This window comes from Nymphaea colorata, chromosome 6 (genome assembly GCF_008831285.2).
Source record: "Nymphaea colorata isolate Beijing-Zhang1983 chromosome 6, ASM883128v2, whole genome shotgun sequence".
Classification (NCBI taxonomy): domain Eukaryota; kingdom Viridiplantae; phylum Streptophyta; class Magnoliopsida; order Nymphaeales; family Nymphaeaceae; genus Nymphaea; species Nymphaea colorata.
Window position 1 is genome coordinate 6,735,687 of NC_045143.1, and position 27,299 is coordinate 6,762,985.

General features: G+C 39.4%; 2 protein-coding genes and 1 pseudogene across 2 annotated transcripts; all 3 read right to left on the reverse strand.

Annotated features, from left to right (window-relative positions):
• Positions 1-280: 280 nt before the first annotated feature.
• On the reverse strand, positions 281-8,182 carry LOC116255568 (calmodulin-binding receptor-like cytoplasmic kinase 2). The gene is made up of 8 exons (XM_031631437.2): positions 7,628-8,182; positions 4,712-5,041; positions 3,468-3,599; positions 2,555-2,964; positions 2,196-2,322; positions 1,788-1,847; positions 1,508-1,703; positions 281-917 (listed from the first exon to the last, which is right to left on the reverse strand). The coding sequence occupies exons 1-8, from the start codon at positions 7,800-7,802 to the stop codon at positions 512-514; spliced, it is 1,836 nt and encodes a 611-aa protein (XP_031487297.1). The 5' UTR covers positions 7,803-8,182; the 3' UTR covers positions 281-511.
• A 1,222-nt stretch (positions 8,183-9,404) lies between these two features.
• LOC116256864 (calcium/calmodulin-regulated receptor-like kinase 1) lies at positions 9,405-16,399 on the reverse strand (annotated as a pseudogene).
• A 2,469-nt stretch (positions 16,400-18,868) lies between these two features.
• On the reverse strand, positions 18,869-26,141 carry LOC116255956 (probable leucine-rich repeat receptor-like protein kinase At2g28990). Its single transcript, XM_031632049.1, has 4 exons — positions 25,877-26,141; positions 25,306-25,365; positions 25,021-25,216; positions 18,869-19,244 (listed from the first exon to the last, which is right to left on the reverse strand). Exons 1-4 carry the CDS (start codon positions 26,139-26,141, stop codon positions 18,869-18,871), a joined length of 897 nt encoding a protein of 298 aa, XP_031487909.1.
• Positions 26,142-27,299: the final 1,158 nt, after the last annotated feature.

Consider the following 27,299-nt stretch of genomic DNA (forward strand, 5'->3'; position numbering starts at 1 on the left):
GATGTGTATGTTGTTGATTACTTTAGGCATGAAGAATAAATTTACATTACCAGTTTTTGGAAAATATGTAAAAGTATGTTCAAGGATTGACCTGCAAACATTGTTATTTGGAACTTGGTAGGGGATCATTGGATCCCTTACTTAGTTAAGCTAGCCAATGGCGCCTATGTTTCATCTGTCTCGTCCTCAATAAGACTCTTTCAGTTCCTCAAGCTGCCATAAATTTCAAATGGCAGGTTCAGTCATTGAACAAGGGCTGTAGGCCATTTGAATAGTGAAATGAAAGTCTAACTGTATCACACATTGTTATTAACCAACAAATGACAACCACATCGTTTTCACGAAAATTAAAGGAACACACAAGATTGTTTGAAGAGCATAGTTGTTCCAACCAGTGATTTAACATGGATAAGATGCCCTTTTTCAATGAGGAAAAGGCTCTGCAGTTTGAAATATGATGAAACTAAGAGGCAGAGTGGGGAACCGATGGCAGCAGAGGAAGATGCATGAACTATCTCGCCACCGGATTATGTGGGATTTCGTCAAAAGAAGATTGGCTGGTCATCGTTTCAGATACGAAAGCCATGTCCGCCCAAGAAGTTTCCATGCTTAAGGCTGCCTTGAGGGTGCTTACAATTTGGGGCATATCTGGTCTTCCAGCTGGATCTTGTGTGGCAGTCTTTGCGATCGCTGCTACTTCCCAGACAGATTGAATGTTACACCGGCCCTTCAACAATGGATCAAGTAGACTCTCTATATTTCCTCTCATGAGCATAGGCATGACCCATCTAGTGAGATTGCATTTTTCATTCGTTTCAGTGATCATTATGGCAGGCTTCCCTGTTATAAGCTCAAAAAGAACTACTCCGAAACTGTACACATCACTCTTTTTAGTGAGAGTCTCTGTTTGCAAATACCTGCCCAAGAGCAAAAGTTGGTTCAAACACTAACTTCATCCGGTCAATTTTATATTTGTGAAGGTACACTTTTATGGAGAAATATAGCAAAACAATTTCTAAATGTACACAGACAAGATGATCAGAACCACAAATTCCCTTGACAATTTGAAAAAGATATATCTATTCCTTCCTTCACGAGTACCACACTCCTGGCAGTTCATCTTTTCAGCTTTTTTTTTTTTTTTTTCTGAAGGACACGGACATGACATCTATGCCATATATAAGAATCAACTGTTAAAAATGTTTCTTCGATCTGTGGGTCAAATTTTGTTAGCTGAAAAAGTCGATAGCAATTAAAGTCAACATCAAATTATTAATGCTGCACGAAAAAGTTGGTTTGATGATTTGACAATAAGATGGTGGAAACTGAACACAAGAAGCATTGTGTTTTCTGATGTGGAGCCCCATGAGAACAAAGATGCAGAAATACTTAACCTTAAGAACAGAGAGAAACTTTGAATGGCAGTGGACGGAATTTTCTAATGCACCACTTTGATCTATATACTCATGAGGAAAAGGAGAAAAAGAAATGGAGGAAGATGACATACTCAGGATCAATGTATCCCAATGTGCCAGCAATTCTGGTTTGATAAACTGAACACTCCGTTCCATCTGCTGCTCCAGTCTTGGACAACCCGAAGTCTGCTAATTTGGCTTGCAGATTTTCATCCAAGAGAATATTTGCGGGCTTGATATCTCTATGAATGACTGCTGGTTTGCATCCTGTATGCAGATATTCTAACCCTGCAGTTCAGCAGTGGCTCACCTTATAAGGATAGTAACAGCAAATATCAAGCCAGGGAAATGCGGAAGAAGCACTATACGAACCTATTGCAGCGTCCAGTGCTATCTGCAGTCGTTTTCTCCATGTCAACTCATGGGCCCTAGCTGCTTTGTACAAAGCGATGACATTTACTTAAAATTAACAAGTTGAATATACAGTTCCTTTCAAATGTAAAGGATAAATTTAGTTTCTTTCTGCAAGCCTTCCATTTTGATGGAAATTCATTCACTGAAAAACCATATGGTGTGCATATTTGTGGAATTTCAGACCCCACAAGTTGTTGGCATTTCAAAAAGTTAACGATGGTTCCCAAACATGCATAAACATTAAGCCACATTAACACTTTGCATTGCAACAATTGAGTACCTATTCAAGGTTTAAGAAAGAGCAGAAATGGGCAATTTAACTGATATTTAGTCACTTACTGTCTTCTGACTGCCCGGAGTTCGTACCTTTTAATCTCTCATAGAGACTTCCATTGGCCATGTACTCGGATACAAGTATTATTTCATCTTGTTCTAAGTAGAAGCCAACTAATGAGGCCAAGTTCCTGTGATGGATTCTCATCAAAATCTCTATCTGCAACAGGCCAGGGGGAAGGCAAATTACATGACGTATTAACATGTAAATTATAAAATTACTCATCAGTTCTTGGCAACTAAATCTCCCCTTTTCGGGCACGAAGAGCGTTCCATTCTTTTACTTAATTGTCCAAAGCTAATGATGCAGAGCAATTAACATGCAAGTATGCGTCGTGATTGTAAAAAGCAAGTATAGAATTTTATATGCACGCAAAGATGCAAACGAATACCTCTTTGAGGAGGTTGCCAATTTGTGAGCCTGGCTCTTTCAGTTTCTTGACAGCAACTTTAACACCGGTTTCAGGTAATTGGCCATAATAGACTGTGGACGACCCTCCTTCACCGACGACCCAACCGAAGTTTTTGGTAATGCTTAGGATCTCGTTGTAGGTAAAGCGACGTGCTGCCTCAGGCACCATCATCGTTGTATCGGCTGTTCTAGCACTTGACACTTCGCTTGCTGCATGGCTTTCCAATTCTCTAGCTGCAGAAGTCGTTCTTTCCCCGGCGGTTTCGTCGCCTTCTTTTGGAGACACTTTATGAGCTTCCATCGAGTAAGCGTCCACCATTCCTTTAACAGGCAGCAAGGCATGAGCATCTTTTGGGCTTCGTTGTGGTGTTTCTGGGATGTCGCGCCCACCTTCATCAAGCGTGGAGAGAGAGAGACAGTGAATCCGATTGGTGGCTGGCCAATTCGATAGCCATTTTCATGATGCCATTCGTCTCTTTTTTAATCTTGATGCATCAAGACTTTGTGATATACCAGTTAACTAGAGTTTTGTGATTTAATAGTTTACAATATAAAAAAATAACACCCATGAATGAAACTGATGATATGCCTTTTATCTATGTTTTTCCAAGGTGGCTTAATCTTGAAATTGTTTTTCAAGGACAACGATGGATTTCAAATATTTAACTGTAAAATCAAGGAAAGCCATACTTATCTTATCTGCACTATCCAATACAACCCTAACTTAAAAAAAAAAAAGAGAGAGAGAGAAAACACACCAAAGAAAAGTCTAAGGCTCGATCATGGGAAGAACTTGGCCCTCCAAAGCATATGTGTATAGCTTCTTGAAGCTGAGAGGTCCCTGATTAGGAATATCGTTGAACTAATTAAATAGTAAATACCAGCTTAATTACCTGGTTGCTCATGATCTTCTTTTGTTGGCTTCTTCTTGTACTTCCACGCGACGGCGACTCCAATTAAAGCCAGCACTGCGATGCCGGCCACGACGGGGCCAATTATAATGCCGATCGACGTCTTTTTCTTGCCTTTCGATTGATTCACATGGCACACGAAAACTTTGTCAGATAAATAGACATATTTTATTGATGTTGTAGCAACCAATAAATGCTGACGGTCAAAGAGCAGGGCGGAGGGAATCCAAAAATTTTTTTTGTTTAATATATATATGAAATTTTAAAAATTTTATGTCAGCCCTGTTAAAATTTTGGAATTATACTTCATGGGACAACTGTCAAGGTGAAGCTGCCCGACAAAAATAAACAAAACAGTACAAGCTCGTTGATATGGTGCTTGGCTTAATCTTTGAAGAAAAAGTCCTGCTTCATATCTCTTATAAACTATACCTCAGCACCTTAAGCAGTATAGAAAACCTTTATTTATAAACAAATATTGTTTTAAGAAGGAAACAATTAGTTTTGAAAATATACCTTAGACCATTGAAATTGTTGAAGTGGTTAGGCCCCTATAAAATCTAAGCTTTTTGCGAGCACACTTCTGGCATGTACAAGGATTAAAATGTTCAGAAAAAGACGGACCTTTTTAAAAGGACAAAAAGAGAATAATAAAATATTAAAAAGACTAGAGTATATAAAAATACCCTCATCTCTCTTCTTTGAGCATACTTAAAAATCATTTAATTTTGAAATATCGTATCGCTGCATATCTTTTTTTTTTTTTTTTTTTTTTTGCTGTGTGAGTGTGGAGAAATACTTTGTAAGTGTTTCACGGTAGAACAGACTCATCAAACACATATTTGAGTGCTCTATTAACTTCTCCAATCCTTGATGCAGGGAACATTTACATAGTGTTCCTGCCGACAATCAACCTCTTGAAAAAAATACTAATCCGCCCAAGTTAAAGTTGGATGTTAGGTGGAAAGACGGGCGAAAGAGACTCACTAAAAATGAAATGACAGTGAGAAAGTAGTGGATGGATTCCAGAATGTTGATAACGCGAACCTGTTTTCTAAATGGCTAGTAAACGTATTTGGAAAACTTTAAGAACAGATTTAGAACAATGGCGAAAACGGCATGGCTGGGTTTACTAGGGGGAAGCTGAAGCAGTTCAAGGTGGCCTCTATCTGCACAGCTTAAACGTTGAAGAATAGTTACTTGAATGGCTAGCAAAAGCAACCCACCATTTCTGGCCGTTGATCTCTCAGAATACGAAGGCGGGGCAGAAGGCGCATCATGGCTGCTTTCCGGGGAAGGAGACAAATCATATATACTGCTTGGTGGGGGAGGAGGCGAATCATATATATTGCTTGGCGGGGGAGGAGGCGAATCATATATACGGCTTGGCGGGGGAGGAGGCGAATCATATAGACTGCTTGGCGCCGAAGAAGGCTCTAGCAACTCTCGTCGACTTCCCAGCCAGCCTCCTAGAAGCTGAATTTGGAATGCCTGTGGAGAAGGTGGAGAAGATACTGCCTGTAGGTAACGTTGAGCGGGTGGTATTGCAATTCCATCTGCCAAGAATGACGACAGCTGGTTAAGCAACTAATTCTTCTCAACTGAACAAATCACATCAAAATAATTGTACAGAACCAAAGGACCAAAGACCAAATCACACTTCATGAGGATTATGGAAGTTAAGATGAGGTCAAGTAAACCCATCGGTGTGGTTAATTTTGAGGGCCAAGCCCTACTCCTGGACGTCTTTTTCCACAATCGATACAGAGGGAAAAATTAAATGGTCATGTAGTTCTGATCAATGTCAATGATCAATGTCAAGGACCGAACCAGGATTCCATTTTTAGGAGATCATGGACTGAACTATTCAATAATTAAAAAAAAAAAAAATTAACAGGGGTCAACCCCTATTTCCGGCCACTCTGTCCATGAAGGACAAGTTTATTCCGGCAGGCTTACCATCCCTGGTTGATCACTGCAAACAGAACATTTGGAAGGTTGTAGCTGGATGGAAAATGGACGGTCCTGTCTCCTTTTCCGGTTTCATCTTTTGTGAACATTTGCCACTTACTTTTACCGGGCTTACTTTTACCGGGCTTTGATTGCATGTTCCCAACGTCTGACCAATAATTATGAAAACGATGGCTTTAACTTCATATTTTTTAATATTTAATATAATATAAGATATCCCAAAAGAAGAAAAAAAAAATATCCCACGACTTGTCAAAGCGAAGAAATAAAAAGCATTATTTCATATACAACACGATTCTAAGATCAGCAATTACAATTATTTTGATGTCCTGATTTCCACATTCTTTTTGTCTTTTTCACGTGATGTCGCTGTGGACCCTTGAATTGAAGCTAATAAAACAATCTAATGAAAAACCAGTTTAATTCAATCCATACCAGAGGAACCGAAACAAATGAATTTATTTTAGATGAAAATTTTCTATAATAGAAATTCAAGAAGGCCCAATAAGCATTTTTTTAATTTGCATAACAATTTTGGAAAATTTTTATCACTTAAATATCAGCAAATTTTTATCAAATAAAAAAAATTTATATACTAGGTAAAATTAAAATAAATGGAAACTAATAAAAAGACAATAGAAACTAGATAAAGTTATAAGAATAACAATTTAGTGATGATGACAGCTTAATATAAGTTTAAATGTGAATTCATCATAAAATTATTGTTTCAAAAGAGAAAAACAAAGAAAAGGGAAAAAAACATGACAAATTTATTTTCTACATATTTTTTAAAAAACGAAACATTTGCATGTATTTTCATCTTTTTCACTTTGAGAGTTACTATCACTATATTTTACAACATATATATGTATGTATATATATAATTGGTAAATAGCAAAATACCACAGCTAAGTGGTGGGGAAGTGCTTTTAATGAATGGCTTCCTTCAATGATCTCACGAGTCCTAAATGATTCCACAAACTCGTGGGCAGTTGCGAATAAGGACTACCAAATTTGTAAATGGGCATTTGATGCATTCAAAAAGGAGATAATCATAAAGCCGTCTGGTGTCTTCCTAATTGACCTTCTCTTAATTAGAAGACCGGGTTTTCTCTAATAAAGACAAATAAAATACCCCACAAATATTTTGGATACGCCAAGGCTTTTCTTGCCTAACTTTCTAACACTAGCAAGAAAGAAAAAAATAATCTAAATAATTTAGATTTAACGAAGAAAGGCAACTATGAGAGGTAGTTAATTAAATATGTAGCAGTATCATTGGCTCTAATTATAGAGACCGGTAACTAATGAACAATAAAACAATTTGTTGAAGTAGTCAACCATTCTCATCTAACCCTCTTAAGTTGGTGGTATGGTGGCAGATCCTCTTCCTAACGTCCTAGCGTTTGGATTATGTTATGAACATGCAACAAGGATGTGTTTGTTTAATTCAACATAAGGAAACCATATGTAATATAGTGATAAAATATAGTTTGTTGTTTGAGCATTGTAAACAAAATATTTATCCACTCATATCGATCAGGATTACTGGGAGATTGCTGAGTCATGTTGTTCTAGAATGAACAGTTAGAACTGACAAAAGGTTGTACGTGCATATATAAACCTAATCAATAGAAAGATATATTTTATTAACATAAACACAACTGTAGTTCTAATAAACACGCGTTCTTGCAAAAGCAGAGCCTCTCTTAACGAAGGAAAAAGGTAGGGTGGCTCCTTTTGTCCTTGGAATTCACATTTTTTCGCTAGAGTTCGCGCCTCAGCTGGTGAGCGTCAACGTGAAGGCAGGGTCTCTTTTCTTTGTCACCGTGTCTGTCTTTTCTTAGCAGTGGCAAAGCAACAACAAAACAGGGGAATCAAATTTCCTACAGAAGTTTTCATTCTGAGGAAGACCAAACTCCAAATTTCAAAATTTAATTTCATGCAGTAGACTTAATCATTTTCAAAAGATCTAGTGATTTCCACTTGCCGCCTTAGAAATTTGCCTCATTACCAATTATAACTTATACTGCAAGCAAGAAAGCATCTCAAAATTTTGCAGACCAATTTACAAGCCCCAGCCAAGATTTAAGACGTCCAATTCTCTAAAGTAAAAAGCCACAAAATTAACTACAGGCAAGCTAAATTTCAGCTCTGGAACTAGATCTCACCATATTGGCCATCAACCACAGAGCTGAAGAGAGCGGCAGCGATCAAGAACGAGAAGAGGTTCCGCTTGAAATGGATCACCATTGCCCAGTTGCCTCCTCTCCTTCTTCCTTCATAGACCCTTACTGTCTTCATGAGGTAGCAAGCCTCATGATCAGGAGAGGAAAGAGAAGCCATAATCTCTTCAATGCAGAAAAACAGATTGGTCGGTTTATATTCTTCACACAGAAGCGAAGTGCTTCGTCCAGCTTAGGACTTTGAATAGTATTCCAGAGGCCATCTACCAGGCCTACATTAAAGACACATGGGCAGTTTGTCCCACACCATTAACTTCTCTATTTGACTTGTTCGCGGTCTAGCTGATCATCAGATGCTTGCAAAAACTTAACTACTTCTTCTACTAGAAGCCCAAGCTTCCTTATCCGGGATTCAAAACTCTACATCGCATGGTCATATCAGAACAGTTTACGAACAAATCTGGGCACCAGCCGCGTAGCGTAAGAGGGAGTATGCTTGGGCGCTCAGGGACAAGTGAGCATTCCGCCCTAGAGGAGAGTGACTTGCAGGCAACATCAGAGATGCATAGGAAAAAAAAAGGGGAACTTAGGTATTTTAGAGAATTTGAAAAAAAAAAGATCTGTTTAAAAGTTTTAGTGAATTTTTTTTTAAAAATATCTATTTCAAACTTTTAACTTTTCATTTTTTTTTTGTCTCTCTTGACGGACCAAGAGTATTCTATTAGTATATTTTATACTCTCTAATGACGGAGCCAGAAATTTAGGTGGGGCATTAATATATAATTAACCTTTCAAATCTTTTTTTCTAATTCTCAAAGGAACCGCTCCTTATTAAAAATATTAAAACAATACTTAAAATGTCGAACTTGCCCCCTTACATAAAAAGTAATCCTGAAAAACTAAAAAAAAAAAAGAAAGAAAGAAACAAGCAAGATCCAAAGGATTATAGATGAGGACAGAAGAGAAAGCAGGGGTTGTCAATGCAGATCGCGCCAGAAATTGCCAATGCAGATGTTGACCGTCAGGACCGCTTACATAACAAAACAAATTTGTCATTTTAGTGATTATTTTAGTTTTTTTTTTTTCTATTGACGAAAGGTTCTTTGAGAATAATCAAAAAACTTATAGCCGTTATTTGATGTTTTCGAAAACAAAGGCGGTGAACTGTTAATCGCTCATTATTTGCGCCGTCTTTTGTAAATATTTCAAGTAAATACTTTTTAAAATAAATTTTAAATATTTTAATAAGGTTTATTAATTTTGGTTTGACGTATATATATATATATATATATATAAAGTGAGTGAATGCTCATCACCTTGTTCCACATTCACTTTCAAAATTTGTTGACTTATCAGTACCACGGGCGTATGAGAAAAAGAAAGGACACGGTGGTAACCGGACCGGCCGTTAATGGTAATCAGGTCAAATATTATTAGCTTAGCTACCTTCAAGTACTTGCCCTCTCTCGACTTAGTTGCTTGACCGGCAGCTAGCAGCTGCTTGTAACAGCTAGACCGGTTCTTCACTTACAAGCCCCGGTAGCCTCCTGGTCCACGAGTGAACATAGTCTCTTCATGGCCACTTGATCACTCCAGAGTTTATCATTAAGAATGTACAATCAGTGAGCCAAGCTTTTGCACCTCAGCCAGCTTGAACTGGGTTCGAGTCACATATTGCTTGGCTCGAGCTTGAATTATTTAAGCAGATGTTACTTGGTTCATTTTTTAAAAAATAAAATAAAAATGGAAACCACAACAAAGGTGTTAGAATTGGTCAAATTTAAAGTATATGGAAAAGCCCAAAATATCGTGGAGCAGAAATGACAAAAACACCCTTGATGGTGAACCAAGGGAGGTTGGCTTTCTAGAATTAAGTGTGAACCAGGTGGTTATTTGCAATTTTCCAAGTGAGAGGGAGTGTCTGCCCTGTTTCCCTCACCTAATTAAGTTAGCCAAGGTCACCTCTGTTTGTCTACCTCGTCCCCAATAAACCTGTGTCAGTTCCTCAAGCTGCCACGAATTTGAAACGGCAGATTCAGTAGGAAAGGTGGGCACCCACATTGTTCTCATGAAAAATAAAGGAACGAACACACTCGATTGTTTGAAGAGCATAGTTGTTCCGAACAGTGCATTACCAAGAATGAGCGGCGCTTCTTCAATGCGGTATAAAGCTCCCCAGCTTGAAATATGACGAAATAAAGACGGAGAGCGGAGAAGCGATGACAATTGAAGAAGAAGCATGAACTATCTCGCCACTGGATTAAGGGGGATTTCATCAAAAGAAGATTGCCTGGTGATAATTGCAGACACGGGAGACATGTCCACCGAAGAAGTTTCCATCCTTAAGGCTGCCTTCAGCGTGCTTACAATTTCGGGCATATCTGGTCTTCCAGCTGGATCTTGTATGGCAGTCCTTGCAATCGCTGCTACTTCCCAGACAGATTGGATGTTACACCGTCCCTTCAATAATGGATCAAGTAGATTTTCCATCTCCCCCCTTATGAGCATGGGAATGACCCATTTAGTGAGATTGCATTTTTCATTCGTTTCAGTGATCATTATGGCCGGCTTCCCTGTTATGAGCTCAAAAAGAACTACGCCGAAACTGTACACATCATTTTTTTTAGTGAGAGTCTGTGTATAGAGATACCTGCCCATAAGCAAAAGTTCATCCAGTTAATGATATGCCTGTGAGGATACATTTTCATGGAGAAACAAAGCAAAAACAATTGCTGAATGTGCACAGACAAAATTATCAGAACCACAAATTCCCATAAGAATTTAAAAAAGACAATGTGCTTATATATTCCTTCCATCACAAGTACAATACTTCGACCAGTTCACCTTTCGAGTCTTTTTATGGAGTACGTGGAGATGACATCTATGTCCAAAAACATCTATAAGAATCAACCGTTAAAAATGTTTCTGTGATTTCTGGACCTAATTTTGCTAGCTGAAAAAGTTAAGAGCAATCGAACTTTAAAGTTAAAATCAAATTCTTAATGCTGCACAAAGAAGTTGTTTTGATGATTTGCCAATAGGATAGTGGCAAGTAAACACTGGAAGCATGGTTTTTTCTCCAATGAAAAAGCAGATGCAGAAAAATTCAGCATAAAAATGGATCGAGGCTTTGAACGAAAATGGATGGAATTTTCTAATGCACCGCTTTGAACTTTAAACTCATGAGAAAAAAGATGGAGGAAAATGACATACTCGGGATCAATATATCCTATTGTGCCAGCAACTTTGGTTTGATAAGCTGAACACTCTGTTCCATCTATTCCTCCAGCCTTGGACAACCCAAAATCTGCTAATTTGGCGTGTAGATTTTCATCCAAAAGGATATTTGCGGGCTTGATATCTCTGTGAATGACCGCTGGTTTGCAGATATTCTAACCCTGCAGTTCAGCAGTGGCTTACCTTACTTAAGGGATAGTAACAGCAAATATCAAGGCAGGGAAATGCTGAGGGAGCACTATATACGAACCTATTGCAGCGTCCAGTGCTATCTGCAGTCGTTTTTTCCACGTCAACTCACTCGCCCTAGCTGCTTTGTATAAAGAGATAACGTTAATTTAAAATTAACAAGTTGGACATACGTTTCCTTAAAGATGTAAATGATAAAATTAAGACACATTAACGCATTGCGTTGCTACAATTGATTACGTTCTGACTGCCTGGAGTTCATACCTTTTAATATATCAGAGAGGCTTCCATTGGCCATGTACTCGGACACGAGTATTACTTCATCTTGTTCTTCGCATAAGCCGACTAATGAGACCAAGTTCTTGTGGTGGATTCTCATCAAAATCTTTATCTGCAACAGAACAGGGTGAGGCAATTACATAACATGTGAATTTATAAAATTACTTATTAGTTCTTGGCAACTAAATCTCCCCTTTTCTGACATGAAGAGAGTTCCATTTTGTTACTTAATCGTGCAAAGCAATTAATATACAAGTAAGCACCGCGATTGTAAAAAGCAAATGAAGAATTTTATATGCACACAAAGATGCAGATAAGTACCTCTGCAAGGAGGTTGCCAAGTTGTGATCCTGACTCTTTCAGCTTCTTGACAGCAACCTTCTGACCACCTTGTGGTAGCTGGCCGAAATAGACGATGGAAGACCCTCCTTCACCGATGACCCGACCGAAGTTTCCGGTAATGCTCCAGATCTCATTGTAGGTAAAGTGACGTGCAGCCGCATCCACCAGCAGCGTTCTGTCAGCTGTTCTAGTACCTGATACTCTGCTAGCTGCATGGCTTCCTGATTCTTTAGCTTCTGAAGTTGGTTTTTCCACGGCGGTTCCATTGCCTACGTTTTCCGGCGCTTCTAGGGGTTCCATTGAGTAAGCCATCGCTGTTCCTTGGACAGGGAGAAAGGCATGACCCTCCTTTGGGCTTTGTTGCGTTGTTTCTCGGTCATCGCGTTCACCTTCATCAGGCGTGAAAAAGTGAGAAACAGAGAGAAAGAGAATCCAATTGCTAGTTGACCAATCTGATGACCGTTTTTATGATGCCATTTGCCATGTTTTTGGCTATGCTTAAAAGTAATTTAACGTATTATTTATATTTTTTTGTTAAAACTGTGTCATGGCTTGCAGAAAGATCTTGGTTGGAGTCAAAATTGAGGCAAACACAAAAGTCCATGTTGTAGGTTTAACCATTTCAACAAGACGCTCAGTGCTACTTGAGTGGAAACAGAAAATTTCAATAAAGAGGTAATAGTTATATAATTTTAAATTGTTTTAGAGATGCTTGTATGTAAATTCAAAAAACAACTATAAAATTTTAATATAAAAATAACCATTTTTTTGGGGCATGTGTGGTCAATTGCCCACACTATACACATACCTCCCTCTACCCCCTGCTTCAATGTAATTTCGTGAAGCTATGGAAGAACGGTTTTATTTTTGTTTTTGGGTAAGTGTGGGATTGACAATGGAGTCAACTCCATGGAAAAAAAGCGGGAAAGCCCTCTATTTTCCTTTACCTTGGTGGTGATGGCCGTGAATTATATCGTGACCTCAGTGGGGTATAATATACCTGTCAGCTAAAATGTGGTGATGTCATTGTTTATAATTGAGGCAATAACGCACACAAAAATCAAATTAAGGGCCCATTTGACCAACCATGTTACTTTATTTTCCAGATGTTTTCCCAATCATCGAACATGGGACTTGGTAGAGGCGAATATTAAAAATATCATGGTGTTTTTTTCTTATTTTTCCAGCAATTTGGTACTGGCCTGCGGCTGCTTTTTGACCATCGATCGAAAAAGAAAAAAAAAAAGCTTACGCTGTGTTTTATTGCCCAAAAAGCTTTTTCAAGATGGCTTAATTTTGAAATTGCCTTTCAAGCACTACGGGCGGATCTCAAATATTTATCAGATAAATCAAGCAAAGCCATACTTATCTGCGCAATCAAATAAAAAAAAAGGAAGAAAAACACACCAAAGAAAGTCTAAGGCTAGAGGAGAACGCATAGCAGATGCATACCCCCTGATGATGAGGAATCTCGTTGAAATAATTGATTAAATAGTAAATACCCGCTTAATTAATTACCTGGTTGCTCAATGTCTCCTTCTGCTGGCTTCTTCTTGTACTTCCACACGATCGCAGCTGCAATTAATCCAATCACAACGATGGCACCCACGACGGACCCTACTATGATGCCGACCGGCGTTCCTTCGCCGTCCACTTGAAATGGCACAGGAAAATTTTGTCAGATACATAAAGAGAGATTATAATCTGGTTTTACCAACTAACAATTGCGGATGGTCGAGGAGAAGAGTGTGCAAGCTGGTTGCTCAGGAGCTGGGCTCCAGTCTTATAAGCATGGTGTGAACAAAAAGTCCTGGTCGATCCAGGCAGACCTCCAGGCACTATAGAAAACCTCTATTTATGAAAAAAGAAAAAAAAAAAGAAAAAGTGTTTCAGAAAAAGAAAGAACAGAGTTTGAAAATATTATCTTAGACCGCTGAAATTCTGAATGGTGAAATCGGCCGCACCTGCACAAACTTGTCCTCTTCTTCTCGCTCTTTGTTCGCCTTTTGTTCACTTTTTGTATGCTTGTTTTTTCTTTGCCTTTTTGCGGATTTTTTTGTGTTCTTTACAATGTTGTTATTGTATTCCAATTTTGTCGGCGTTCACATACGAAGAAGAACGTCACCATACCTTCATTGTTACATTTGTCTATCTATGAAGGTTATATTTGTACGGTTAGTTTCATTTAAAATCATTTGCGCATTTGAAGAATTTTTTTTTTCTTTTCTTCAGTTAAGGTGTTCTTAAAATCAGATCATCATTTTTTTTTTCTTTATCCCGCTACTGATCGACACAAGGTAACCTCTAACTTTGTAGTTATTTGGATGGGAAATAGACAGATTGAATATTGAATGTGTGGAGAGATGAAAAAAATAATAATAAAACGATTTGGAAAACTTTAAGAAAGCAGATTTAGAGCAAAGGCGAAAATGGTTTCTAGTTGGAATGGCTGGAAAAACAACCCACCTTGTGACGAGGGAGGAGGCGGGGGACGAGAAACTTTGGAGCAGGGAGGAGGCGGGGGACGAGAAACTTTGGAGCAGGGAGAAGGCGGGGGACAAGAACCTTGGAACGGAGGAGGCGGAGGGGAACCTTGGAATAGGAGAGGAGGCACAGGGGGTTGTAGTTGTTGCTCTCGTCCAATTTGGAGTTGAATTGGTAATGCCTGTGGAGTACGTGTAGAAGACTAAAGTATACATATTTTTATAAAAAGGGAAGTTTTAAAATACCCTCTTCTCCCTTCTTTGTGCATATTTAAAATCATTTAATTTTGAAATATCGTATAGCTGGAGAACTTTTTTTTTTCCGTTTGTGTGTTGAATGTGGAGGAATACTGTCTTACTGTTTCACGTTCGAAGAGATTCACCAAACACTTATTTTAGTGCTCTATTAATTTCTCCAATCTTTGATGCAGGGAACATTTACATAGTGTACCTGCCCAGAATCAACCTCTTAAAAAATACTACCCGCCCAAGTTAGCGTTGGACGTTAGGTGGAAAGGGCGGAAAGAGACGCACTAAAAATGAAATCGATAGTGAGAAAGTAGTGGATGGATTCCAGAATGTTGATAAATGCAAGTATGCAACCTGTTTTCTACTAGTAAACGGATTTGGAAAACGTTAAGAACGGATTTAGAACAATGGCGGAAGCAGTTCAAGGTGGCCTCTATCTGCACAGCCTAAACGTTGAAGAATAGTTACTTGAATGGCTAGCAAAAGCAACCCACCATTTCTGGCCGTTGATCTCACAGAATACAGAGGCGGGGGAGGAGGCGAATCATCAGGACTGCTTCGCGGGGGAGGAGGCGAATCATCCGGACTGCTTGGCGGGGGAGGAGGGGAACCATCGAAACTGCTTGGCGGGGGAGGAGGGGAACCATCGAAACTGCTTGGCGGGGGAGGAGGGGAACCATCGAAACTGCTTGGCGGGGGTGGAGGCGTCAGACTGCTGCTTGGTCCAGGAGAAGTTGGTGGAGAAGAAGGCCCTAGTAACTCTCGTCGACTTCCCAGACAACCTACTAGAAGCTGAATTGGAAATGCCTGTGGAGAAGGTGTAGAGTAACGTTGAGCAGGTGGTATTGCAATTTCATCTGCCAAGAATGACGACAGCTGGTTAAGCAACTAAGTCTCAAATGAACAAATCACATCAAAATAATTCTACAGAACCAAATGATCAAAGTTCTGGTCACACTTCATTTGGATTATTGCAGTTAAGACGAGGTCAAGTAAACCGATCGATCTGGTTAATTTTGTGGACCAAGCCCTAGCTCTGGACGTCTTTTTCCATAATCTATGGTGAGGGAAAAATAAATGGCCATCTAGTTCTGATCAATGTCAGGACGAAGCCAGGATTCCATTTTTAGGAGGCCCAACGGTTTGAACTATTATTCGATAAAAAATTTTAACAGGTGCTAGCCCTTATTTTTTCAAAAATTTTATAGGGGGCCGAACTAAATCATGTGAACAGGTAAATTTTAAGTTCTCAAAACTGAGGGGATCACGCCCCCTGCAAGCCACCCCCTTCCTTCCATCCTTGGTCTTCCGGCCAATCTGTCCATCAAGAAGAAGGGGGCATTGTCTCCTGCCGGCCACCCGCACTCCTGCTCCCACTCAACAGAAAAACGTGAAGGCAGGGTCGCCGTGGGACCTCTCTCTCTCTCTCTCTGTGTTCCTGCCTCTGTCTTTGTTAAGCAACAACGAAAACCGAACAAAAGTTTTGATTGTAAGGAACACCGAACGTCAAATTACAAAATTTAATTTCATGCAGTAGTCTTAATCATTTTGAAACATCTATTGATTTCTTCCCCTTGCCAACTTGGAAATTAGCCGCACGACCAATTATAACTTGTAATGCAAGCATGAATGCATCGCAAAAGTTTGCAGATTAATTTACAAGCTCCAGCTGAGATTTCAAGACATCCAATTCTCTAAAGCAAAAGGCTGGAAAAATAACTACAGGCAAGCTACATTTCAGCTCTGGGGCAGTATCTCACCATATTGGCCGTCAACCACTGACGCGAAAAGGGCCGCAGCGATCAAGAACGGGAAGAGGTTCTGCTTGAAATGGATCACCATTGCCCAGCTCCTCCGCTTCTTCTTCCTTCACAGACCCTTTATATCTCCATGAGGTCGCAAGCATCATGATCAGGTGAAAGAGAAGCCATGATCTGTTAAATGAGAAACATCGGTTTATATTATTCACACTGAACCAAAGTGAGCCGTGGGTCTTCGTCCCGCGCAGACTTTGAAAAGTACCGCGCAGACTTTGAAAAGTATTCTGCCCCCATCTACACGGACTACCGAATGAAAGGACACCCATCCACGCGGATTACCGAATGAAATGACAGATGAGCAGTTGCCGCACGACCATGGGCTCTCGTCTAATCGTAACCAATTGAAAAAAAAAAAAATAAAATTTTTAAATTTTTAGTTTGTTGGACCGTTTGTTTCGTTTTTGAAAAAAAATTAAAAAAAATCTTGGCTTCCTCCCTGAAAAAAATCTTCGTTGAAAAAAATGTTGGAATCTTGGCTTCATCCTAAAAAAATCTTGACTCCACCCTAAAAAAAATCACTAAAAAAAAATCTTGGCTCCACCCTAAAAAAAAATCATGCTCTGCCAACCTCAACGACACTAACTTCCAACTGTCCCCCTTCCATTTGATTTGATCCATCCCTACTAGTTTATTACTTGCAAAATCTTCACTCGTTTTTTCATTAGACGCCCATGCATTCACATTCTGGGACTCCAAGACTCTAGGACACTTGGTCAAATTAGAAGTGTTTTCAAAACTAATGGGACCTCCAGCATAGTGTTAGCCCGAGTGTGTGCCGGCGCTCAGTCACTTGGAAGCGAGAACTTAGAGTGAGTTGGATGTACGCAAAATGACTAGGGCAGCACAACGAGTTGAGCCAACTCGGGCTCGACTCGAACTCACTCGAAAAAGCTCGGTTCGAGCTCGACTCATTTATAAACCAGTCGAGTTCGAGCTGAAAGTTAAACTTGAATCAATAAACGAGTCGAGTTGTAAGAACTCAACTCGTTTAAACTCGACTCGACTCAATGGATAAATTGGTTTGAGAAACCGGTTCACCGGTTTAGGGTTTTATTCACATTGTCATTATAGGTCATTATTACTTTTACCTGACTCCTGACTCCGCCTTTCTTGTCATATCAATATTTTGATCCTCTCCAGTGCCTTGGCCCTTATCTTGTTAATAAATGGGTCCTTTGTCATATTCAAGCTTTCACTTTTTTTACTTTTTACCATTCTTTTGTCATATTCTTTCCTTTTGCTTGTCCTTCTTTGTCACAACTTCTACCGAGCTTCCATCTGCTCCTCCTTTGGGCTGTCGTGGCTTAAATACCAAAATATCTAAGATGATTAACCGAGTGGAGGTCCTGTAACTGAAACTAGACATGTTCATAACTCGACTTTTAACTCATGCCTGTGCTAGACTCATTTATTAAGCAATACGACTCGCAAGTACGTAGTGCAGGTCGTTTGGGCTCTTCGTCACACGCAAGTCACCATGAATCATTTTTATTTTATTGGTTGTCAAGTCGGAGTTAAGCAGACACCAACCAGGATTTGACTAATCATGCAATACAACAAATGCATACCAAACATCTTTCCTTTTGCTTTTCAGCTTCAGAAGCCGCGTGACATTCAAAGAGGTATTAGTGAAGAAGCTGAGTTCTTTCGCCACTTGCTTGTTTAAAAAACCAGAGAGCATTGCTACCCAACTGATGAGTGCAAATAGCATCACGTTCACAAAGACCAAAGTGCCAAATATATATATAAATATATATATATATATATATATATATATATATATATATATATATATATATATATATATATATATATATATATATATATATCAAAGGTCGCAGGAACCAATTATATGTGAAAAATATGGGTAAAATATAGGTCAGGGCAAAAATGAATTATGAATAACGCGTACCCTAAAAAGTATTCAGGCCCCTGTCTACAAGAGGAAAATAAGGACTCAATACTTGTTCCGTGCTACTAATGGATTTATGGGAAATATTAATATCAGATTCAGGTTGTCTTCTTCCACGGTTCCACATTGAAGAACTAGCCAAGCAATACAAGAAATATGGGCCAAGCATTGGCCTTTAACTAGTCAGCCGGAGAAGCCATGGAGGCACTTAATTTCCATGTCACAATATTAACATGTTCCCACCTTTTCACATAGGAGCATTTTTGAAATTTTTGAAGCTGAAAACTTCCCAGGTTTCACTTTCACTGTTTGGATCCCTCACCTAGTTAAGTAAGCCAAGATCACCTCTTTTCGTCTATTTCGTCCCCAATAAGTCTGTGTCAGTTCCTCAAACTGCCATGAATTTGAAACGCCAGATTCAGTCATTCAGTACGAAAGGTAGGATGTTTGAATCGCCAAACAAAAGTCTATTAGAATTTCAAATTGCTATCAACAAAAAAATTACACCCACATTTTTTTCATGAAAAATAAAGGAACACACAAGATTGTTTGTAGTTGTTCCAAACAGTGATTACCATGAATGAGATGTGCATCTTCAATGCGGTATAAAACTCCGCAGCTTGAAATATGGCGAAACTAAGATGCAGAGGGGAGAAGTGATGGCAATTGAAGGAGAAGCATGAACTATCTCGCCACTGGATTAAGGGGGATTTCATCAAAAAGAAGATTGCCTGGTGATAATTGCGCACACGGGAGACGTGTCCACCGAAGAAGTTTCCATCCTTAAGGCTGTCCTCAGCGTGGATACAATTTGGGTCATATCTGGTCTGCCTGCTGGATTTTGTATGGCAGCCTTTGCAATCGCAGCTACTTCCCAAACAGATTGGATATTACACTGGCCCTTCAATAATGGATCAAGTAGACTCTCTATCTCTCCTCTAATGATCATGGGAATGACCCATTTAGTGAGATGGCATTTTTCATTCGTTTCAGTGATCATTATGGGCGGCTTTCCTGTTATGAGCTCAAAAAGAACTATGCCGAAACTGTAGACACCATTCTTTTCAGTGAGAGTCTGTGTATAGAGATACCTGCTCATAAGCAAAAGTTGGTTCAAAGGCTAACTTTATCCGGTCAATGATACGCTTGTGAACATACATTTTCAATAAAGCAAAAACAATTACTAAATGTGCGCAGACAAAATGATCAGAACTACAAATTCCCATAAGAATTTAAAAAAGATCATGTGCCTATATATTCCTTTCATCAAAAATACAATATTTCCAGCTGTTCATTTTTTTAGTCTTTTTCTGCAGTAAGTGGACATGACACCTATGTCCAAAAACATACATAAGAATCAACCGTTAAAAATGTTTTTGTGATTTGTGGATCAAATGTTGCTAGCTGAAAAAGTTGACAACAATTAAACTTTAAAGTTAAAATCAAATTATTAATGCTGTATAAAGAAGTTGTTTTCATGATTTGCCAATACGATAGTGGAAAGTAAACACCGGAAGCATGATGTGGAGTCCAATGAAAGAGTAAATACTATTGGGTAGGGTCCAGCCTCAAGAAAGGACCCGACCCGGCCCGTCACTTAAGTGACGGGAGGGAGAAATAGGGGAGGGCACCCGATGGGGCCCCCATCCCTCTTACGTCTCTCTCTCTTAAGTTTTTGTTTTGGGGAAAAAGAGAGGGGAGCTCTCTTGTGGCTGCACACCAAGAGGAGAGAAGGAGAAGAAGAGAGGAGAGAAGGAGAAGAGGACGAGAAGGTTGCGAGCATTTGGCTAGAGCAAGATTCGATTCCAAGGAGGAAGCCAAACGCATTTCCTCTCATTCCACGGTTTTCGCATTCAATCGGTGATATTTCTCTCGTTTTTCTCATATAGCTTTGGTGAGATATTATTGTTGGAGGGTTGGCTTTGTGTAGCTCCTCGTGGGACAACTTATATCATTGATTATAGTGGATTGTGTTCGGGTCGTAGTACCCTGTGGTTTTTACCTTCATTGTTTTGAAGGGTTTTCCACGTAAAAATCTTCTTGTGCATTTGTGATTGCTTGGTCGTTGTTTTGTTGCTTCTTGCATAATCGAATTGGGCTATAGTTTTGTTGCTAAATTTATTTAGTAGATTCGTGTCGAATCTCTTTTATCCCAACAAAGTGGTATCAGAGCCAACATAGTGGATAACAAAATTGATTTTGGTACTAGCTGTAATGATTAGTCTAAATGGGACTAATTATAGTTTATGGAAAAATAAGATGAAAGATCTCTTATATGTGAAGGCTATGTACCTCCCAGTTTTTGCCAAAGAAAAGCCCGATTCTAAGTCTGATGAGGAATGAGAATTTGAACACGAACAAGTTTGTGGTTTCATTCCAAAATTTGTGGATGAAAATGTTTATAATCATATCCAAGATGAAAAGCATGCACATAGTTTATGGACAAAATTAGAAAATCTTTATGCCTCCAAGACAGGAAGTCGTAAATTATTTCTTCTGAAAAGATTGATGAATTTGAGATTCAGGGAGGGCAGTTCAGTGTCAGATTTTCTGAATGATTTTCAGGGGTCATTAGTCAATTATCCAGTTTGGGTGTTAAATTTGAAGATGAGATTTTGGGATTATTATTGTTTGCTACTTTGCCTGATTTGTGGGAGACATTTAGAGTCTCGCTTACCAACTCTACAGCTAATGGGGTTGTTTCTTTAGAGACTGTTAAGTCAGGTATTCTCAATGAGGAGATGAGAAGAAAATATCAGGCTTGGTCTTCTCATACAGAGGTTCTTTTCACAGAGAATAGGGGGATGAGTAAATTCAAGAGTGACAGGAGCAGAGGTAAAAGCAAAAGCAAGTCCAAATCAAGATATAAGAATTTGGAATGCCACCACACATAAAGAAGTATTGCTTCCAGCTGAAGAAGGAGAATAAAATTGAGGAGAAACAGGAGAAGAAAAATGACTGAGATGATAATGTCGCAGCTGCTGCACAACATGAAATGTTCATTGTTTGTGATGCTGACATGGTTAATGTCGCCAGAGATGATACTTGTTGGTTTGTTGATAGTGGTTCAGCTCTTCATGTTACTTCCCATAAAGATTTTTTCTCTTCATATATTTCTGGTGATTTTGGCACTTCGAGAATGGGTAATGGTTCTTTGTCTCATGTTGTAGGTAGAGGCGACGTCATTTTAAAGAATGCGAATGGAACTCTATTGAAGCTGACAGATGTGAGACATGCACTTGACATGCATCTGAACCTTATCTCTGCAGGAAGACTCGATGAAGAATGGTATCACAACACTTTTGGTGATGGCCAGTGGAAGCTTACCAGAGGTTCCTTGATTATTGCTCGAGGCAAGAGATGCAGCAATAATCTTTATACTATACAGGCATCGATTTCCAGAGACATGGTATATGTGACACAAGATGAGAAATCTATTGAGTTGTGGCACAAGAGGCTGGGACATATGAGTGACAAGGGACTGCAATTCTTGATCAAGAAAAATCTTCTACAAGATGTAAAGAAGGGTAAACTTGATAAGTGCAGTCATTGTTTTGTAGGGAAGCAAACGCGGGTCTCTTTCAAAAGTCATCCACCTTCCAGAAAGTCAGAAGCACTTGAGTTGGTTCATATAGATGTATGCAGTCCGATGAAAGTAAGTTCACATGGTGGTGCACTTTATTTTGTTACGTTTATTGATGATTTTTTCAGGAAAGTTTGGGTCTATTCTTTGAAGAGGAAAGACCAAGTTCTTGGTATTTTTAAGGACTTTCATGCACTGGTTGAAAGACAATTAGGAAAAAAGCTGAAGTGTGTTCGCAGCAATAATGGGGGAGAGTATATTAGTCCATTTGATGAGTATTGCAGATCTCATTGCATCAGGCACCAGAAGACTCCACCTAAGACTCCTCCGTTAAATGGCGTGGCAGAAATGATGAATAAGACACTCATGGAGAGAGTTAGATGTCTCCTATCTGAAGCTAAGTTATCTGATTCTTTTTTGTGTGAAGCTTTACATACTGCTGCTTATGTGATTAACTTGTCTCCACATGTTCCTTTGGATGGTGATGTTCTTAACAGAGTTTGGTATGGGAATGATGTATCCTATGAGCACTTACGTGTATTTGGATGCAGGACATTTGTGCATATACCAAAGGATGAGAGGTCGAAGTTAGAATCAAAAAGTTTGCTGAAGATCAGAATATTGAGGATATTCAGAAAACAGGAAATGATTCTTCTCATAGCAACTATCAGCCAGTTGATGTGGAGCCTATTCCATTGTAGAATGCTCCAAAAGTAGTGCCAAATGAGGCTGTTGGATAGATACATGATAGTGAAGAACAAGTAGACATGCCATATATTCTTAATTCAGATGACGAAGGTGACGATCATAATTTGGATGGTTCTTCCTCAGATGTATATCGACAGCGGAGATCCACGAGGGAGCGACGTCCCTCAACTAGATATCCTGTAAGTGACTATATTTTGTTGACTGACAGTGGTGAGCCTGAATGCTATGAAGAAGCTATGCATGATGTGCACAAGGAAAAGTGGGTGGAAGCCATGAAAGATGAGATACAGTCACTTTACGACAACCACACCTTCGAGCTTGTGGAGTTGCCCCAAGGCAAAAGGGCATTGAGAAACAAATGGGTTTTTAGAGTGAAACATGATGAAAACTCTCTAAACCCAAGATACAAAACTAGGTTGGTTGTGAAGGGGTTCAATTAGAGAAAAAGAGTTGACTTTGACGAGATATTCTCACCAGTGGTCAAGATGTCATCTATCAGAGTTGTTCTTAGTTTGGCAGCCAATCTTGATTTGGAGATCGAGCAGATGGATGTGAAGACAGCTTTTCTTCATGGTGATCTTGATGAGGAAATTTACATGATGCAACCCGAAGATTTTCTGGTGAAAGGTAAAGAAAACCATGTTTGCAGATTAAAGAAAAACTTATATGGTCTGAAGCAGACACTTAAGCAGTGGTACAAGAAGTTCGAGTCATTTATGGGGGAGTACGGCTACACCAAGACTACTTCAGATCATTGCGTCTTTGTGAAGAAATTCTCAGGTGATGATTTTGTCATTTTGTTGATTTATGTTGATGACATGCTTATTGTTGGCAATAGTATCTCGAGAATTTCAAGCTTGAAAAAGGAGTTGAGCAAGTCTTACCTGCTAGTCAGATTTTGGGTATGAAGATCACGCGAGATAGGAAGTCGAAGAAGCTATGGCTATCTCAGGAGAAGTACATTGAGAATGTACTTCAAACATTTCACATGGACAAGGCAAAACCTGCTAGCACCCCTCTTGCAGCGCATTTCAAGTTGAGCACCAAGCAGAGTCCAAGGACAAATTCAGAAAAGGAAGATATGGAGAAGATTCCCTATGCCTCAGTCACAGGTAGTCTGATGTATGCTATAGTATGTACTAAATCTGATATTGCTCATTCAGTTGGAGTTGTTAGTCGGTTTGTCTCAAATCCAAGAAAGAAACACTGAGAACCAGTTAAATGGATTTTGAGATATCTTCGTGGGACTAGCAGTTTTTCACTTTGTTTTGGAGCAGAAAAATCTATTCTTGTTGGTTATACAGATTCAGACATGGTAGGAGACATTGATGAGAGAAAATCTACATCCGGCTATTTATTGACATATGGAGGTGGTGCAGTCTCTTGACAATCCAGACTTCAAAAATGTGTAGCATTATCTACTACTGAAGCAGAGTTTATTGCAGCTACAGAGGCGAGCAATGAGCTCCTATGGATGAAGAGGTTCATGCAGTAACTTCAGTTCAGTCAAGACGAGTATGTGCTTTACTGTGACAGTCAGAGTGCAATTCACCTTGGAAAGAATTCTACTTTTCATGCAAGGTCAAAGCATATAGACGTGAGGTATCATTGGATACGTAATGTTCTAGAGTTGAAGCAGCTTGTTCTTGATAAGATCCATACAGATGATAATCCTGCAGATATGATGACGAAGTCTCTACCTAAAGAAAAGCATGATATGTGTAGAGACTTAGTTGGGATGACTGCCTTTAAGGCAGTATATTAATTTTGTTCATTTTTGTAGGTATGTTTCCTCTTTTGAAGCTGGAGGGGGAGCTTGTTGGGTTGGGTCCAGCCTCAAGAGAGGACTCGACCCGGCCCGTCACTTAAGTGACGGGTGGAAGAAATAGGGGAGGGCACCCGATGGTGCCCCCATCCCTCTTACGTCTCTCTCTCTTAGGTTTTTGTTTTGGGGAAAAAGAGAGGGGAGCTCTCTTGTGGCTGCACACCAAGAGGAGAGAAGGAGAAGAAGAGGGGAGAGAAGGAGAAGATGAAAGGAGAGAAGGAGAAGAGGAAGAGAAGGTTGCGAGCATTTGGCTAGAGCAAGATTCGATTCCAAGGAGGAAGCCAGGCGCATTTCCTCTCAATCCACGGTTTCCGCATTCAATCGGTGATATTTCTCTTGTTTTTCTCATATAGTTTTGGTGAGATATTATTGTTGGGGGGTTGGCTTTATGTAGCCCCTCGTGGGACAACTTATATCATTGATTATAGTGGATTGTGTTGGAGTCGTAATACCCTGTGGTTTTTACCCTCATTGTTTTGAGGAATTTTTCATGTAAAAATCTTCTTGTACATTTGTGATTGCTTGGTCGTTGTTTTGTTGCTTCTTGCATAATCGGATTGGGCTATAGTTTTGTTGCTAAATTCATTTAGTAGATTCGTGTCGAATCTCTTTTATCCCAACAAATACAAGTAAATTAAGCTAAAAAATGGACAAAAAGTTTGAATGAAAGTGGATGGAGTTTTATAATGCACACCTTGAACTTCATACTCATGAGAAAATGGAGAAAAAGGAATGGAGGTAAATGACATACTCAGGATCAATGTATCCCATTGTGCCAGCAACTTTGGTTTGATAAGCAGAACACTCTGTTCCATCTATTGCTCCAGCCTTGGACAACCCCAAATCTGCTAATTTTGCTTGTAGATTTTCATCCAAAAGGATATTTGCGGGCTTGATATCTCTGTGAATGACTGCTGGTTTGCATCCTGTATGCAGATACTCTAACCCTGCAGTTCAGCAGTGGCTTACCTTATCAAGGGATAGTAACCCGCAAATATCAAGGCAGGGGAATGCTGAAGGAGCACTATATACGAACCTATTGCAGCGTCCAGTGCTATCCGCAGTCGTCTTCTCCATGTCAACTCATTGGCCCTATCTGCTTTGTATAAAGCGATAACGTTAATTGAAAATTAAGAAGTTGGATATACTGTTCCTTAAAGATGTAGAGGATAAAATTAAGCCACAATAACGCTGGAGTTCATACCTTTTAATATCTCAGAGAGGCTTCCTCTGCCCAAGTACACAGGACACCAGTATTACTTCATCTTGTTCTTCGCATACGCCAACTAATGAGACCAAGTTCTTGTGATGGTTCTCATCAAAATCTTTATCTGCAACAGGCCAGGGTGAGGCCATTACATAACATGTGAATTTATATAATTACTTATTAGTTCTTGGCAACTAAATTTCCCCTTTTCTGACATGAAGAGAGTTCCATTTATTACTTAATTGTACGAAGCAATTAATATACAAGCAAGCACCACGATTGTAAAAAGCAAGTGAAGAATTTTGTATGCACACAAAGATGCAGATAAGTACCTCTGCGAGGAGGTTGCCAAGTTGTGAGCCTGACTCTTTCAGCTTCTTGACAGCAACCTAATGACCACCTTCTGGTAGCTGGCCGAAATAGACGGTGGAAGATCCTCCTTCACCGGTGACCTGACTGAAGTTTCCGGTAATGCTCCAGATCTCATTGTAGGTAAAGTGACGTGCAACTGCATCCACCAGCAGCGTTCTGTCATCTGTTCCAGTACTTGATACTCTGCTAGCTGCATGGCGTCCTGATTCTTTAGCTTCAGAAGCTGGTTTTTCCAGGGCGGTTCCATTGCGTACTTTTTCCGGTGCTTCTAGAACTTCCATTGAGTAAGCCATCGTTGTTCCTTTAACAAGGAGAAGGGCAAGACGCTCCTTTGGGTTTTGTTGCATTGTTTCTCGGTCATCGCGTTCACCTTCATCGAGCGTTGAAAAGTGAGAAAGAGAGAAAAAGAGAATCCAATTGCTGGTTGACCAATCAGATGAGCATTTTTATGCTGCCATTTGTCAGTTTTTAATTATGTTTAAAAACAATTTAACGTATTTAATATTTTTGGTTAAAATGCAGTGACTAGTTTCATTAAGAAACTGTGTCATGGCTTGCAGAATGATCTTGCTTGGCCTCAAAATTTGAGGCAAACTCAGAAGTCCATGTTGTAGGTTTAACTATTTCAACAAGAGGCACCTTTCAACAGTTGTTGCAAAGCCAGAAAATTTTAACAAAGGGACACTAGTCATATAATTTTGGGTTTTTAAGAGGTACGTGTATGTAAATTCATAAAAACAACTATGAAATTTAATATAAAAATAAACAAATTTTCTGGGCCTGTATGGGCGTTGCCCACACCTCCCTCATCTCCTGCTTCAATGCAATTTTGTGAAGCTATGAAAGAGCGGTTTTATTGCTGTTTCTGGGTAGGTAATGGCTTAACAATCCACTTCATGGAAAAGAGGCCCAAAAGCCTTCCATTTCCCCTTACCTCTGTGGTCGTGAGTTATATCATGACTTCAATGGGGTATAGTTTGACAAGGGTGTGGTGATGGACTGTTTATATTTGAGGAAATAATGCACGCAAAAATCAATTTGAGGACGCACCCACCTGCTCGACCAACTAACTATGTTACTTTAGTTTCCAACCCAATGGCATGCTGCGGTTTGTTTCACTCAAAATAAACTAAAAATGATTGTGCAACTCATTTAAGTAAAGATGTTGTTCCAATCATCGAACATGGGATTTTGTGGAGGCGAGTATTAAAAATATCTTGGTGTTCTTTTCTTATTTTTCCTACAATTTGGTACTGGCCTAAGGCTGCTTTTTGACAATCAATCGAAAAAGGAAAAAAAAAGGCTTAGGCTGTTTTATTGCCTAAAAAGCTTTTTCATGATGGCTTAATTTTGAAATTGTCTTTCAAGAACCTCGGATGGATCTCAAATATTTATCAGCCAAATCAAGCCTGCGCAATCAAACATGGCCTTAATGAAAAAAAAAGGAGGAG

Bases quoted from the DNA above. Each gene is read 5' to 3' on its own strand.
- LOC116255568 (XM_031631437.2), bottom strand. From the start codon at position 7,802: ATGGCTTCTCTTTCCTCTCCTGATCATGAGGCTTGCTACCTCATGAAG. The intron at 1,704-1,787 runs GTTCGTATAGTG...GCTGAACTGCAG, and splicing joins AGCACTGGACGCTGCAATAG to GGTTAGAATATCTGCATACA. The intron at 918-1,507 runs GTATGTCATCTT...GCTCTTGGGCAG, and splicing joins TTGGGATACATTGATCCTGA to GTATTTGCAAACAGAGACTC.
- LOC116255956 (XM_031632049.1), bottom strand. From the start codon at position 26,141: ATGGCTTACTCAATGGAAGTTCTAGAAGCACCGGAAAAAGTACGCAAT. The intron at 25,366-25,876 runs GTGGTCATTAGG...TATACAAAGCAG, and splicing joins TTTCGGCCAGCTACCAGAAG to ATAGGGCCAATGAGTTGACA. The intron at 25,217-25,305 runs GTTCGTATATAG...GCTGAACTGCAG, and splicing joins AGCACTGGACGCTGCAATAG to GGTTAGAGTATCTGCATACA.